The 18,113-nt window shown below is 36.3% G+C and overlaps 1 protein-coding gene across 1 annotated transcript in view; it reads left to right on the top strand.

Moving 5' to 3' along the window:
• The window catches only part of SLC9C1 (solute carrier family 9 member C1), a 96,806-nt gene that overhangs the window by 33,955 nt on the left and 44,738 nt on the right, over positions 1–18,113 (top strand). Inside the window, exons 9-12 of the mRNA XM_060010134.1 lie at positions 38–212; positions 13,076–13,157; positions 15,591–15,757; positions 17,630–17,755. Of these exons, the coding sequence (XP_059866117.1) occupies positions 38–212; positions 13,076–13,157; positions 15,591–15,757; positions 17,630–17,755 (550 nt within the window). The remainder of the gene's footprint in view (positions 1–37; positions 213–13,075; positions 13,158–15,590; positions 15,758–17,629; positions 17,756–18,113) is intronic.

The following is an 18,113-nucleotide window of genomic DNA, read 5'->3' as shown; positions in this document are numbered from 1 at the left end:
ACAAAAATAACTTTTTAAAATCTGTTTTGTCTTTTAGACTTCTGGTCTTTCTATTATTGAGCCCTCTTTTGTCTCGACTTGGTCATGGTTTCAGCTGGCGCTGGGCATTCATTATGGTCTGGAGTGAAATGAAAGGGATTCCTAATATAAACATGGCTCTTCTGCTTGCCTACTCTGAATATTCTCTTGGATCTGAGAGGGAGAAATCTCAAGTAAAGAAAGATGTGGTTTTTTATTAGAATATTTTATGAAAACTGTTTCTGTGTACTAAAATATGCTTTTGTAGTGAGATCGCTCAACCCCACTTGGAATGTGGGAGTGATTTAGCTATGATGGTAAAACTGGGGAGGGGAAAAACAACTGGCAACTTTCCTCTTCTCCATTCTAGCTTAAGGATTCCTAAATCCCTTCATCACACTCCTAAAAGATAGGTTTATTGTACAAGTTAAGAGAATTAAAATTTATAAGTCATTTAAAATATTACCTGATACAGAGTATGCACTTAATAAATGTTTCTATTTTTATTTACTTCTAATACCTACTCAAGAAAAGCAGAAACCTACTTATAATTGGCTCTATTGCCTTCTGTAACTTTATGAGGCCACATTTAGTAATGCTAGGAACCGAAACATTTTGTTTATTAACGGAAGTTATCTCTAAGATAGAACCCCCAAACTCTGCCTAACAGAACATAATGGGTATGACTCTCCCTCTACCTCATCTCAAAATAAGACAATTTCAAGGAGCTCTTTAAGAAATTTTCTATGCAGACATCACAACACATCTAATACTTCCATCGTGGCTTTTCTTTTTACATAAATTCCAAGAGTAAAGGGAACAGTACAAAGGCCATTATTATGTATAATCCAAACATTAAAAAACTAAATATTCAAACACTGCTTTCTAAACCAAAGTATCTAATATTACATGACCTCCTCCTTCTTTTTAACCTATCTCCACCTGCCTGAATAAAAATCAGCGGCATCATCATACATCCTGACCAGTATAATGGTGAACGTTGCACGTGGATATGGGTTCCGAAATTTTTAGTTGGTTGCTATTTACTGTGTGACCATCCACAAGTTATTTAATTCCCACCACCTCACCCAAGGTGTCAGTTTCCTCACTCCAAAACAGATTTAGTAATAATACCAATCGTTTGCTAATAAATATTTAACAAGTAACTTTCTCAGAGAGGGGGAGACCCTAAGTTGTAGTGTTTGCCAGTTTCTGTTGTGTAATCACTGGCACCAACAGGAGTATCAATCTGCTCATAAACTTCCTGAAAATGTAATGATCAGCTCTCACAAACTTGTATGAGCCAGGTCTATCTGGCTATATCACTATCTCCACTGTCTCAAAGGGTTATTATGATAAATGGAAAATATACCTAAAATGCTTAACACATTGTTTAGCATATAGTAAATGTACAATAAATCTGAGCTATGATGATGATGATGATGATGTTGCCATGTAGACTTGCTTTCAAATAAAACTTTGGTAGATAAAATCATTTGAGAGATGTCTCAGTAGTAGTTAACTAGTTGAGAAGAAAGTAGCACTCCTTACTTAATTTAATTTAGCTGAATCTTACAGCTAATTTATTAATACTCACAAAGAGGCACTACAATGAAAGCTTAAAATTTTAACTTAATCCTCTCTCTACTACTCACAAGTTCAATGACTGAACTGAATATGTTCCAAACAAGTACATAAAAATATGTGAAGCCAAAACTGAGAACTAAGAGGAAAAATAGACAAACTATATTTGGAGACTTTAACACTCCTTTTTATAATTTGTTCAACAAAGTGTAGCACTAGTAAAAAAATCAGCAAGGATATGGAAAAACTAAGCAACACCATCAACCAACAGGATCTAATTGACATTTATAGAATCGTATCAACTGATACAGAAAAAGCACTTAACAAAAATTAATACCCATTTATGACAAAATCTCTCAAAAAATAGAAATAGAAGGGAATTTCCTAATGTTGATAAAGAACAGCTACAAAAAAATTTACAGGTGGCATTATAATTAATAGTGAAAGACATTTTCACCCTATAATTGGGAAAAATCCAAGAATGTCTACTCTTACTTTTTTTATTAAACATCATGATGGAAGTTCTAGCTTGCTTCATAAGACAAAAAAATAAAATAAAATTAATGAAAAAAAACACATGAATATTGAAAAGGGAGAAATAAACTATCCTTATTTGCAGATAATATTATCTATATAGAAAATTCCAAGGGTCTTCAAAAAGAAGAGAAAAAAAAGCTCTACTAGAACTAATAAGTGAGTTCAGCATGGTCTCAGGATACAAGATAAGTATAAAAAATCAAGTATTTCTATATACTACCAATTGATACAAGGAAATGAAAATTAAAGATACAATTCCACATACAATCATTCAAGAAATAAAAAGCAAAGGAAGGGCTTCCCTGGTGGCGCGGTTGTTGAGAGTCCGCCTGCCGATGCAGGGGACACGGGTTCGTGCCCCTCCAGGAAGATCCCACATGATGCGGAGCGGCTGGGCCCGTGAGCCATGGCTGCTGAGCCTGCGTGTCCAGAGCCTGTGCTCCGCAACGGGAGAGGCCACAACAGTGAGAGGCCCGCGTACCGCAAAAAAAAAAAAAAAAAAAAAAAAAAAAGCAAAGGAACTAAAATAACGAAAACAAGTTTGAAAGAGAAGAAAAAATGGGAAAAATCACTATACCCAATTTTAAGGCATTATTACAGTTATAGTCATGGAGATTAGATAGTATTGTCAGAGAGAGAGAGAGACACGTGGAACAGAACAGAGAACCCAGAAATAGATCCACACAAACATCCCCAACTATTTTTTTTTTTTTTTTTTTTGCGGTACATGGGCCTCTCACTGTTGTGACCTCTCCCGTTGCGGAGCACAGGCTCTGGACACGCAGGCTCAGCGGCCATGGCTCACGGGCCCAGCTGCTCCACGGCACGTGGGATCCTCCTGGACCGGAGCACGAACCCACGTCCCCTGCATTGGCAGGCGGACTGTCAACCACTGTGCCACCAGGGAAGCCCCCCAACTATTTTTTGATAAAGGTGCAAAAGCAATTCAATAGAGGATGTCTTACAAATGGTGCTGAAGAATGGGTCATTCATAGGCAAAAAAAAAGAACATTGACTCTAAGTCTCACATCTTTTACAAAAATTAATTATAGTGGGTCACAGAATTAAATACAAAATGTAAAACTAGAAAACTCTTTTTTAACTTGGAATAAAATCTTTGGGACCTAGCATAAGGCAAGGACACCAAAAGCATAATCCATAAAAGAAAAAAAAAAGAAGAAATTATACTTCATCAAAATCAAAAACTTTTAACAGTCCAATGGGCAGAATACAGGAAGAGACATTCCACAGAACAGGATATACACATGACAAATAAGCATAAAAAGATGGTCAACATGATTAGCCACTGGGGACATGCAAATTGAGACCACAAAAAAGATATCTCTCTATTAGAAGGGCTAAAATGAAATATGGTGATGAAACTAAATGTTGGTGAGGATGCAAAGAACCTGGACCACTCATACATTACTAGTAGGAATATCAAATAGTACAGTCACTCTGGAAAAGAATTTGGCAGTTACTTAAAAAAAAAATTACATACGCAAAGGAAGGGACCCAAAGGGCCTGGGGTAGCATGGGCGCTTCTGGCCCGGACACATAGAGCTCCCAATGCTAAGTCTGTCAAGGTCAAGGCTACAGCAACTCAACAAGACTTTCCACTATCCTCAAGTCAAGCAGTTATTGCTGGGAGCTTGGAGGTATCAAAAATTCGTGCCAGAAGACAAACTGTGCCTGTCCCTTAAACATTTGCCTTAAGGGCAGCTTCAGAGCACTACGCTTTGTTTCTGAACCAGCCCATCTGACAGCAGCCTGGTGAAGCTGCCTCCTCCATTCAGCCTCCTCCATCAGGAACCATTTTCTTCTTTGAACACCATCAGGGACACCCACAACAGGGGCTGGGGGTCCAGTCCAGCGAGAACCCAGGAACTCAGAAATTTCTCCTGATTATGTCACAGAGTGCTAAGGGTAGGACTAGAGCCGTGTGGCTGACAGGGTCTTGGTTCTCCAGCTGGGTGTCAGTCCTGAGCCTCTGAGGTGGGAGAGCCAAGTTCAGGACGTTGGTCCACCAGAGAACTCTCAACTCCTCATAATATCAATCGGCGAGACCTCTCCCAGAGATATCCGTCTCAATGCTAAGACTCAGCTCAACTCAACGACCAGCCAGCTCCAGTGCTGGACACCCCATGCCAAACAGCTTACAAGACAGGAACACAACCCTACCAATTAGCAGAGAGGCTGCTTAAAATCATAAGTCCACAGACACCCCAAAACACACCACCGGACACAGTCCTGCACACCAGGAAGACAACATCCAGCCTCATCCACCAGAACACAGGCACTACTCCCCTCCACCAGGAAGCCTACACACAACCCACTTAATCAACCTTACCCACTGGGGGCAGACACCAAAATCAATGGGAACTACTAACCCGCAGCCTGCAAAAAGGAGACACCAAACACAGTAAGTTAAGCAAAATGAGAAGGCAGAGAAATACACAGCAGATGAAGCAGCAAGGTAAAAACCCACCAGACCAAACAAATGAAGAGGAAATAGGCAGTCTACCTGAAAAAGAATTCAAAGTAATGGTAGTAAAGATGATCCAAAATATTGTAAATAGAATGGAGAAAATACAAGAAATGTTTAAAAAGGACCTAGAAGAATTAAAGAGCAAATGAACAATGATGAACAACACAATAAATGAAATTAAACATTCTCTAGAAGGAATCAATAACAGAATAACTGAGGCAGAAGAACAGATAAGTGACCTGGAAGATAAAATAGTGGAAATAATTACTGCACAGCAGAAGAAAGAAAAAACAATGAAAAGGATTGAGGACAGTCTCAGAGACTTCTGGGACAACATTAAATGCACCAACATTCGAATTATAAGGGTCCCAGAAGAAGAGAAAAATAAAGAGACTGAGAAAATATTTGAAAAGATTATAGTTGAAAACTTCCTTAATATGGGAAAGGAAATAGTCAACCAACTCCAGGAAACGCAAAGTTCCATACAGGATAAAACCAAGGAGAAACATGCCAAGACACATACTAATCAAACTATCAAAAATTAAATACAAAGAAAAAATATTAAAAGCAGCAAGAGAAAAGCAATGATTAACATACAAGGGAATCCCCATAAGGTTAACAGCTGATCTTTCAGCAGAAATTCTGCAAGCCTGTAGGGACTGGCAGGACATATTTAAAGTGATGAAAGGGAAAAACTTACAACCAAGATTACTCTACTCAGTGAGGAGCTCATTCAGATTTAACAGAGAAATTAAAACCCTTACAGACAAGCAAAAGCTAAGAGAATTCAGCACCACCAAACCAGCTTTACAACAAATAATAAAGGACCTTCTCTAGGTAGGAAACACAGAGAAGGGAAAAACCTGCAATAACAAACCCAAAGCAATTAAGAAAATTGTAATAGCAACATACACATCGATAATTACCTTAAATGTAAATGGATAAATGCTATAACCAAAAGACATAGACTGGCTGAATTGATACAAAAACAAGACCCATATATATGCTGTTTACAAAAGACCCACTTCAGACCTAGAGACACATATAGTCTGAAAGTGAGGGGATGGAAAAAGATATTCCACACAAATGGAAATCAGAAGAAAGTTGGAGTAGCAATTCTTGTATAAGACAAAATAGACTTTAAAATAAAGACTATTACAAGAGACAAAGAAGGACACTATATAATGATCAAGGGTTCAATCCAAGAAGAAGATATAACAACTGTAATTATTTATGCACCCAATATAGGAGCACCTCAGTACATAAGGCAATTGCTAACAGCCATAAAAGGGGAAATTGACAGTAACACAATCATAGTAGGGGATTATAACACCCCACTTTCACCAATGGATAGATCATCCAAAATGAAAATAAATAAGGAAATGCAAGCTTTAAATGATACAATAAGTAAGATGGACTTACCATCCAAAACATACCATCTAAAAACAACAGAATATACTTTCTTCTCAAGTGCTCATGGAATATTTTCCAGGATAGATCATATCTTGGGTAACAAATCAAGCCTTGGTGAATTTAAGAAAATTGAAATCATATCAAGTATCTTTTCCGACCACAGCATTATGAGACTAGATATCAATTACAGGAAAAAATCTGTATAAACTACAAACACATGGAGGCTAGACAATACGCTACTATATAACCAAGAGATCACTGAAGAAATCAAAAAATACCTAGAAACAATTGACAATGAAAACACAACGACCCAAAACCTATGGGATGCAGCAAGAGCAGTTCTAAGAAAGAAATTTATGACAAAATACAATCCTACCTCAAGAAACAAGAAACATCTCAAATAAACAACCTAACCTTACACCTAAGGCAGTTAGAGAAAGAAAAACAAAAACCCCAGTTAGCAGAAGGAGAGAAATCAAAAAGATCCGATCAGAAATAAATGAAAAAGAAATGAAGGAAACAAGAGCAAAGATCAATAAAACTAAAAGCTGGTTCTTTGAGAAGATAAAGAAAACAGATAAACCATTAGTCAGACTCATCAAGAAAAAAAGGGAGAAGACTCAAATCAATAGAATTAGAAATGAGGAAGGAGAAGTAACAACTGAGACTGCAAAAATACAAAAGATCATGAGAGTTTACTACAACCAACTATATGCCAGTAAAATGGACAACCTGGAAGAAATGGACAAATTCTTAGAAAACCACAACCTTCTGAGACTGAAGCAGGATGAGATAGAAAATATAAACAGACCAATCATAAGCACTGAAATTAAGATTGTGGTTAAAAATCTTCCAACAAACAAAAGCCCAGGACCAGATGGCTTCACAGGTGAATTCTATCAAACATTTAGAGAAGAGCTAACACCTATCCTTCTCAAACTCTTCCAAAATAGAGCAGAGAGAGGAACACTCCCAAACTCATTCTACGAGGCCACCATCACCCTGATACCAAAACCAGACAAAGATGTCACAAAGAAAGAAAACTACAGGCCGATATCACTGATGAACATAGATGCAAAAATCCTCAACAAAATACTAGCAAACAGAATCCAACAGCACATTAAAAGGATCCTACACCATGATCAAGTGGGGTTTATTCCAGGAATGCAAGGATTCTTCAATATACGCAAATCAATCAATGTGACACACCATATTAACAAATTGAAGGAGAAAAACCATATGATCATCTCAATAGATGCAGAGAAAGCTTTTGACAAAATTCAACACCCATTTATGATAAAAACCCTGCAGAAGGTAGGCATAGAGGGAACTTTCCTCAACATAATAAAGGCCATATATGACAAACCCACAGCCAACATCGTCTTCAATGGTGAAAAGTTGAAACCATTTCCAGTAAGATCAGGAAAAAGACAAGGTTGCCCACTCTCACCACTATTATTCAACATAGTTTTGGAAGTTTTTGCCACAGCTATCAGAGATGAAAAAGAAATAAAAGGAATCTAAATCAGAAAAGAGGAAGTAAAGCTGTCACTGTTTACAGATGACATGATACTATACATAGAGAATCCCAAATATACTACCAGAAAACTGCTAGAGCTAATCAATGAATTTGGTAAAGTAGCAGGATATAAAATTAATGCACGGAAATCTCTGGCATTCCTATATACTAATGATGAAAAATCTGAAAGATAAATTAAGGAAACACTCCCATTTACCATTGTAACAAAAAGAACAAAATACCTAGGAATAAACCTACCTAAGGAGACAAAAGACCTGTATGCAGGAAACAATAAGACACTGTTGAAAGTAATTAAAGATGATACAAACAAACAGTGAGATAGTCCATGTTTCTGGATTGAAAGAATCAACATTGTGAAAATGATTATACTACGCAAAGCAATCTACAGATTCAATGCAATCCTTATCAAACTCTCAATGACATTTTTCACAGAACTAGAACAAAAAATTTCACAACTTGTATGGAAACACAAAAGAACCCGAATAGCCAAAGCAATCTTGAGAAAGAAAAATGAAGCTGGAGGTATCAGGCTCCCTAACTTCAGACTATACTACAAAGCTACAGTAATCAAGACAGTATAATACTGGCACAAAGACAGAATTATAGATCAATGGAACAGGATAGAAAGCCCAGAGATAAACCCACACACATATGGTCACCTTATCTTTGATAAAGGAGGCAAGAATATACAATGGAGAAAAGACAGTCTCTTCAATAAGTGCTGCTGGGAAAACTGGACAGCTACATGTAAAAGAATGAAATGAGAACACTCCCTAACACCATACACAAAAATAAACTCAAAATGTATTAAAGACCTCTTATAAGGCCAGACACTATAAAACTCTTAGAAGAAAACATAGGAAGAACACTCTATGACATAAATCACAGCAAGATCCTTTTTGACCCACCTCCTAGAGAAATGGAAATAAAAACAAAAATAAACAAATGGGACCTAATTAAACATAAAAGCTTTTGCACAGCAAAGGAAACCATAAACAAGACCAAAAGACAACCCTCAGAATGGGAGAAAATATTTGCAAATGAAGCAACTGACAAAGGATTAATCTCCAAAATATACAAGGAGCTCATGCAGCTCAATATCCAAAAAAAAGAAAAACCCAATCCAAAAATGGGCAGAAGACTTAAATAGACATTTCTCCAAAGAAGATATACAGATTGCCAACAAACACATGAAAGGATGCACAACATCATTAATCATTGGAGAAATGTAAATCAAAACTACAATGAGATATCATCTCACACCAGTCAGAATGGCCATCATCAAAATAGCTACAAACAATAAATGCTGGAGAGGCTGCGGAGAAAGGGGAACCCTCTTGCACTGTTGGTGGGAATGTAAATTGGTACAGCCACTATGGAGAACAGTATGGAAGTTCCTGTAAAAACTAAAAATAGAACTACCATATGACCCAGCAATCTCACTACTGGACATATACCCTGAGAAAACCATAATTCAAAAAGAGTCATGTACCACAATGTTCTTTGCAGCTCTATTTACAATAGCCAGGATATGGAAGCAACCTAAGTGTCCATTGATAGATGAATGGATAAAGAAGATGTGGCACATATATACAATGGAATATTACTCAGCCATAAAAAGAAACTAAATTGAGTCATTTGTAGTGAGGTGAATAGACCTAGAGTCTGTCATACAGAGTGAAGTAAGTCAGAAAGAGAAAAACAAATACTGTATTCTAATGTATATATATGGAATAAAAAAAATGGTTCTGAAGAACCTAGGTGCAGGACAGGAATAAAGACGCAGACATAGAGAATGGACTTGAGGACACAGGGAGGTGGAAGTGTAAGCTGGGACGAAGTGAGAGAGTGGCACGGACATATAGACACTACCAAATGTAAAATAGATAGCTAGTGGAAAGCAGCTGCATAGCACAGGGAGATCAGCTCGGTGCTTTTTAACCACCTGGACACGTGGGATAAGATGCAAGAGGGAGGGGATATGTGGATATGTGTATACGTATAGCTGATTCACTTTGTTATACAGCAGAAGCTAACACAACACAGTGAAGCAATTTTACTCTAATGAAGATGTTAAAAAAATAAAATAAATAAAATGATAAACTTTAAAAAAGAGCAAGAGAGGGAGACAGAGACAGACAGAAAGAGATAGGGAACAAATTACTGATATCCATAATTAAAAAGAAAACATGCCTACAAGTTATACAGTTATTAAAATAGTAATAAATAGAAATTATGCATAACTTTTTGTCAGAATAATTCAATACCTTAGATGAAAATGGTTAAAGTCCTCAAAAACACAACTTACCCAAAGTGACACAAAAGAAAATAGAAAATCTGAATAGCCCTATATCTGCTAAAGAAATTGGGTATATAAATTAAAACTGTCTCACAAACTAGAAGCCCAGATGGCTTGACTAGAAAATTCTGCCAAACATTTAAGGAATAAATGATAACAATTCTACATAAACTCTCTCATAAAATAGAAAATGATGGAACACTTCCTAATTTTATGTGGCCAGCCCACTCTGATACTAAACCCCAACAAAGATAATTACAAACAAACAAAACCATTAAGTATACATGATGCAAAAATTCTTAGAAAATATGTAGCCAATTAATTTTAAATATATAAAAAGTATGACATTATGATCAAATAGACTATCAAAAAAATATGTCCAGAAATATTAGTTTAACATTCAAGAAACTATTTGTGGAATCTAAAAAAACTGAGCTCATAGAAACAGAGAACATATTGGTGATGGCCAGAGGTGGTGAGAGGAGATGGAGGAAATGGATGAAGGCAACCTAAAAGTACAGACTCCCAGTTATAAGGTAAATAAGTTGCCAAAGAAAGTAAAACCTTCATTTTTACCTCACACCATATGTAAAAGTGCTTAGAGATGCATCATAAACATAAATATAAAATCAAAAGCCCTAAAACTTCAGAAGAAAACATAAGAGAATACCTTTGCAACCTTGGAATAGACAAAGGGTTTTCAGATCAAAAAAACAATAGTAATTGGAGTTCTCAACATTAAAAATGTTTGCTTACCAAAAGATAGCTTTACATAAATGGATAATGTAAGTCACAAACTGAGAAGAAATATCCATAACACATATATCTGATAATGCACATTTTTCTGTATTTTTCTAGTGAAATATAGCTAATTCATAATGTTGTGTTAGTTTCAGATATACAGAAAAATGATACTCTTTTCCAGATTCTTTTCCATTATAGTTTATTACAAGATATTGAATATAGTTCCACGTGCTATACAGCAGGTCCTGTTACTTACCTATTTTATATATAGTAGTGTGCCTATGTTAATCCCAAACTCCTAATTTATCTCCCCCCACCACTGCTAAACCCATTGGTAACCAGGGGTTTGCTTCCTGTTGTGAGTCTATTTCTGTTTTGTAAATAAGTTTATTTGTATCATTTTTTAGATTCCATACATAAGTGTATCCTATGATATTTGTCTTTCTCTGTCTGATTTACTTCACTTAGTATGATAATCTCTAGGCCCATCCAAGTTGCCGCAAATAGCATCATTTCACTCTTTCTCATGGCTGAGTAATATTCCATTGTATATATATATAACTTCTTTATCCATTCATCTGTGGATGAACATTTAGATTGCTTCCATGTATTGTAAATAGTGCTGCAGTGAAGATTGCTGCACATGTATCTTTTCACATTAGAGTTTTCTCCAGATATATGCCCAGGAGTAGGATCATATGGTAACTCTATTTTCAGTTTTTTAAGGAACCTCCATACTGTTCTCCATAGTGGCTGTATCAATTTACATTCCCACCAACAGTGTAGCTGGGCTCCTTTTTCTCCACACCCTCTCCAGTATTTGTTATTTGTAGACTTTTTAATGATGGCCCTTCTGACTGGTGTGAGGTGATACCTCATTGTAGTTTTGATTTGCATTTCTCTAATAATTAGTGATATTGAACTTCTGTTCATGTGCCTGTTGGTAATCTGTATGAGAATGCACTTTTATCCAGAATATATTTTTCAAAATTTCTACAATTTTATAATAAAAGAAAAATGACCCAATTTAAAAAATAGGCAAGGGGCTTCCCTGGTGGTGCAGTGGTTGAGAGTCCGCCTGCTGATGCAGGAGACACGGGTTCGTGCCCCGGTCTGGGAGGATCCCACATGCCGTGGAGCGGCTGGGCCCGTGAGCCATGGCCACTGAGCCTGAGTGTCTGGAGCCTGTGCTCTGCAATGGGAGAGGCCACAACAGTGAGAGGTCCGTGTACTGCAATAAAAATAAAAATAAAAAATAGGCAAAATAGTTGAACAAATGTTTCAAAAAGAAAGATATATACCACTAAGCACATTAAAATGCTTAACATCATTACTCTAGGGGAATGCAAATTAAAACTACAATGAGAAACATAATATTCAATTTAAATGAAGGTTTTAGAACTGGCAAATCTCACCTATAGAAATAGAAATAGAAGAGTAGTTGCCTCGTGTCAGGTGGGGATTGATTGGAGCAGCACTGGAGAAATTTGGAGGGATATGAGAATATTCTACATCTTGATAGGACTGAGGTTTATATGGGTGTATGCACTGTCAAAACTTATCAAATGATACATAAGTACATTTCAATGTGTGTAGATTATACCTTGGTTTTTCTAATTACCAGTGTTTGGGCTGCACCCTTGAAGAATTAAATCAGAATATTCAGTGGCACCATCCTGGGCACCAATATTTTAAAGTTTCTCTGGTGATCCTAGTGTGCAAACTTGAAGGCCTCTGGTGTGGTTTCATGCTCTGTCTCTAACCTTTCTTTGTAGCCAAAGAATAGAGGACTGGCTAAGAGTTTAAAATAAGTTCTGGAAGTTAGAATTCCATAAAACGATGGAAGTATGTAGTATCAAATTGAAAAGTGTCGCTTCATCTGTCCATGGAGATTAACTTGGGATATAAATGGAGAAAAGAAACAGGTGGCACCAAAGACATCAATTGCTCCTCCCTGCTGGCAATGAGATGCCAGAGAGGCAAAGTATGAGGTGGAGCAAACATACCAAGACCTCTGAGTTGTCCTCTTTTCCTAAGTGGAGAGAATTATTTCATACAGATGTGCTGATAATGTTGAGCAGAGAACTGTGTGGCTGTGTATATGGAGGTGTGTATGGTGGATGAGAACTGGTGAAGCACAAGTATATTTCCAGGGCTCAAGAAGTGCAGTAATAGAATTTAAGAACAAGTATTTTCCCCTAATGTCTTCATATGTACATAAATATTTGTCAAACCATGTGTCCTGATTTTTGGTTTGGTTCCAAAATGTGAATGAAGCACATGCAAGAAGATAGAGAATCCCCAGAGTACTTTCATCATGTCTGACATCCAAATTCCCCTCTGCCATGAGTATCTATTGACATAGTACATCCTAGCTTAATTTACATTGGTAAATATAGAGTATATTATATGACATTGTGATGAAAACTTACTTTTTTTTTTTCTATTCCAGATATTATTTCATGGAGTGTCAGTATCCTTAATTAGCCTGATTGTCAATAGATTTATTTTGCCAATGGCAGTTACTAAACTCGGTAAGCCCTGCAAATTCATATTCTGAGTGAAGAGAAAAATATTCCAAACATGCTAAAGAATTGTTAATAATGAAGAAAGAAGCCATATAAATACAAATCAATGGTGTCTAATTGAAGAGGAAATTGGATCTCTATGTAAAGTCATATGAATTGTTTAGGCCAATAAGCTTGTTAGGCCAATAAGCAATAATCTTGTACCCCAGTGTTCATTGCAGCACTATTTACAATAGCCAGGACATGGAAACAACCTAAATGTCCAACGATAGATGAATAAATAAAGAAGATGTGGTACATATATACAATGGAATATTGCTCAGCCATAAAAAAGGAATGAAATTGGGTCATTTGTAGAGATGTGGATGGATGTAGAGTCTGTCATACAGAGCCAGAAAGAGAAAGAGCCAGAAAGAGAAAAACAAATATCGTATATTATTAACACGTATATGTGAAATCTAGAAAAATGGTACAGATGAACCTATTTGTAGGGCAGGAATAGAGATGTAGACATAGAGAACGGACATGTGGACACACAGGGGGAAGGGAGGGGTACAACGAATTGGGAGATTAGGTTTGACATAAATACACTACCATGTGTAAAATAGATAGCTAGTGGGAACATGCTGTATAGCACAGGGAGCTCAGCTCCATGCTCTGTGATGACCTAGATGGGTGGGATGGGGGGCAGGGTGGGAGGGAGGTCCAAGAGGGAGGGGATATAGGTATATATATAGCTAATTCACTTCATTGTACAGCAGAAACTAGCATAACATTGTAAAGCAATTTTACTCCAATTAAAAAAAAAAGATTACTTATTTACATTAGTCCAGTTTAAGTAAAATTATACAATAAGTTTATTCAGTTATTTGACAAACTTTTTGTTAAGAGCCTCTTATATGCCAGTCATTATTCTAACTGATAGTGATGCATTATGAAGACAAAAAAGATTTCTGAGTTGATGGAGAGAGGAGAAACAGGCAGTAAACAAGTCAAATAAGGTAATATCAGAGAGTCATTTTTGTATAAAAATCAACAAACCACATATAAATAAAATAGAAAACACAACAGGTAATAGATTCCTGAGGAAATTAGAAAATGAGTGTGTTCAAAGAAAGAAGGTAAGGTGCTGGGACCTTCGAGAACAATGCCAATAGTGAAGGAAGTTCAGATGGGAGAGGTAGGGAAAGAGTTAGATAATGAAGGACCTTAAATTTTAAGATTTTATTCTAAGGGATAAATGGATTTCTTGGTTGGTTTTAAGCAACTAAGTGTAATTTTATGAATAAGGTCCTTAAAAAGACAACTCTCGTTCTGTGGATAGCTGATTGGGAGCTATGAAGAGAATAGAAGCAGAAATACTAGTTTTAGGAGGCAACTGCATTATACAATATGACTGTTTCAATCCCCTACTTTTTAACAATTGATAAATTGAAATCTAAAGAGTTAAAAGTTCTCGTCTAAGGTCACATGGCTTGATAATGACAGTTAAAGAACTAAAAACAAATTGCTCTAATGTTTTTAATCCATTGTATTCTTAACTGCTTTATCACCCTTTCTTGTTACACGCAGAGTTTTCATTCATATGGCATTTTGTAACCAATCTTAAATTCCATGTTTATGGATAATAGTGCACCTTCATCCTCATATTTGCAACAAAATCTTTCCTTTCATTTACTTTTTTTATTTTCTGAGCCTTAACATAGTAAAATGGAAAAAACAGATTAAAGAGGTAAAAATTTTCAATTTATCAGATGTTCTACTTAGTAGCTAAATAAACCTAAAATTCTTATTGTGGAGCATCTGTTTACTTGCACTGAGAGCAGTGAACATTTGCTCATGGAACATTATTGCTTTCCAAAGAAACTTCTATGGCTCAGAAAAAGGGAATTTGTGTCTGGTAGTAAGATTCCTTCAAACATTGAGGTCTGGAGATATATATACATACACACACACACACACACACACACACACACACACACACACAGTTAATCCTTGATCAACATGAATTTAAACTACACCAATCCACTTATAAGTGGATATGAATTTTTTTTAATTAAAAAAAAATTTTAATATATACTTCAGTATAACACAAACCTGCTTATTGAATCTGAGGATGCACAACCATGGATATGAATGGCCAACTATAAAGTTATATGCGTGGAGGGTTGGCACCCCTGACTCCCATATTGTTCAAGGGTCAAATGTATACATCTGGAGATAAATAAATATATATCATAAATACTTATATATATGACCTTATGTATAGGTGGGAAATATATGTATATATCTACACATACACTGAGTACATATATGTATATGTATATCTATACCTCCTGCATATATCTCCTACACATCTATATGTATATATGTATATTTTATATATATCATTAAAATGATGATGTCTACTATTTATAAAATGTGTTCTTTGCATCAAAGGTCTTCATGATGTCACATCAACAAAGTATAAATCACTGTATTATACATTTCAACACTTTCAAGAACTAACCATATCTGTAGCCTCTGCACTCAAATTTGACAAAGATCTTGCTAACGCAGATTGGAACATGGTTGAGAAAGCAATTATGCTGCAAAACCCATATGCAGTAAGCAAGTAATATCTTTTGTTTATTCCTTCAAAGTGGATATGATTGCCCTTAAATAAGTATAAATGTTATAAATATTAATTCACAATTCTTCGGGATTTTTGTGACCACTATGGGGCAAAGTAGAACTGACAACCCCTTTGAGTATAGCAAGTATGTATTGTAAATTCAAAAGAAGGACTAGTGTATTGGAGCTGCCTTTAAAAGACAGCGTAGGGCTTCCCTGGTGGCGCAGTGGTTGAGAGTCCGCCTGCTGATTCACGGTACACGGGTTCGTGCCCTGGTCCGGGAGGATCCCACATGCCGTGAAGCGGCTGGGCCCGTGAGCCATGGCCGCTGAGCCTGCGCGTCCGGAGCCTGTGCTCCACAACGGGAGAGGCCATAACAGTGAGAGGCCCGCGTACTGCAAAAAAAAAAAAAAAATTATACATATATCTATATATATATTACTTTGTAATATAAAATAGAATTCAAAGCCAGTGTCATACGATTAGATGTCGTGAAATGTCACCTCCTGCTTCTGAGATATGCTTTAGAATCTCCATGGTCAGACTTCTAATTCATATATGAGTTCATAATTCATTAGCTCTCATGAATGCCACAAGGAGAAATAATAAAAGTTGTCCTGGTATCTGCTCAATGCTTCTTCTGGGTTGCCATCTCCTACATTAAGTCCAATTTTCATTGCAATGTTTTTCTGCATCAAACAATATGAGGGGCCAACTTCTATGACTGTAGACATAAGATAATTGGTTGCTATGAAATAGGATTTCTAAAACTCCATTTTAAATTCTCTAACAGGTGCTTGAAGCTCCAGGTGGGGGCTCAGAATCAAGCCTTGTGTCTGCAGGAATATTGCCAGGATTTCTGGATAAGAAAAGTACCAAGTCAAATCTAAGGATTTTTTATAGTAGCTCCCAATATCTGATTGTGGCCTTTTGTTAATCTGGCTGCATCAGAATCACTGGGAAAGCTTATTAAAAAATACGGATTGATTTCCCAGCCTCTGCCCAGGAGATTCTGATGCAGATGGTCTGAGGAGGGTCCCAGGAATATATATTTTTAATCCATTTACCCAGCTAATTCTAATGCAAAGTCAGGGTTGAGGTCACCACTCTGGTATTTGATCTGTTTCAGAAGGCAGATAATTAAACAACTACATTCTCCTCTTTATGATGCTGACATGAGGGATATTCTAGTGTTATAGATAGAACACTGGCTTTAGACTCAGAAAATCTGGGTTCATATCCTAGATTTATCACTTAATAGATGCTTTGTGATCTTTATATAAACCTTTTATTTTATCTAAGCTTCAACTTTTTTCATCTATAAAATGGAGTTATCCATATACTCATTTCCTAACAGCCATGTTCACTTTTTATTCTACCTTAAGTGATTAGTTTAAAGCAGTGGTTGTCACACTTTAGCTGTAGCAGAATCATGGAATGGGTTTGTAAAAACACAGACTGCTGTCCCATCTCCCCACAGTCTCTGATTCAGCAGGTCTATGGTGGGGTTTGAGAATGTGCATTTCTAACAATACCCAGGTGATGCTGCTGGTGCTGGGGAACCACACTTTCAGAACCAGTGGTTTAAAGTGTGATCAGCAATGTAGTAGCTTTTATAAACTTTTACCAATGCCATGCAAAGGTAAAAATATGATATAACTCCTTCCCCCCAAAACTGGCAATTATGTTACCTTCTAGATGACTGTGCAAACGATGAGAAAACTCATCTGAACATTTTTCTGTATCTAGCAAAATTTCTATACTTTTTTAAACCAAAATGGTATGTGAATTGCTTGAGGTTTATGCTAAACAATATGTTAATGTTCATGTATTATTTTTTGGTTTTGATTTGTGTTTTATTTAGTTGGGCCAAGAAGAAAAAGCAGAACATCAAAAAGTGAAATGTATACACTGTAACAAGGAAATAGATGAGACCCTTAATATTGAAGCAATGGAGCTGGCCAAGAGGCGTCTCCTGTCAGCACAAATAGTTAGTATTTTATTATACGCTTTTTAAATTTTTGTCCTATCATTTATATCATTTGCAAATATTATTTTACCATTCAGTAGGTTGTCTTTTCATTTTGTCCATGGTCTCCTTTGCTAAGTTTGCTTAGGGCCCATTTGTTCATTTTTGCTTTGTTTCCTTTGCCTTAGGAGACAGATCCCAAAAAATATTGCTACGATTTATGTCAAAGAGTGTTCTGCCTATGTTTTCTTCTAGGAGTTTTGTGATTTCCAGTCTTACATTTAGGTCTTTAATTCTGAATTTATTTTGGTTTGTGTTGTGAGAAAATGTTGTAATCTCATTCTCCTACATGTAGCTGTACAGCTTTCCCAGCACCTCT

Source organism: Delphinus delphis, chromosome 4 (genome assembly GCF_949987515.2).
Source record: "Delphinus delphis chromosome 4, mDelDel1.2, whole genome shotgun sequence".
In the NCBI taxonomy this organism is placed as follows: Eukaryota; Metazoa; Chordata; class Mammalia; order Artiodactyla; family Delphinidae; genus Delphinus; species Delphinus delphis.
Note: the sequence above shows the minus strand (reverse complement) of the source record. Positions and strands in the feature narration are given on the sequence as shown.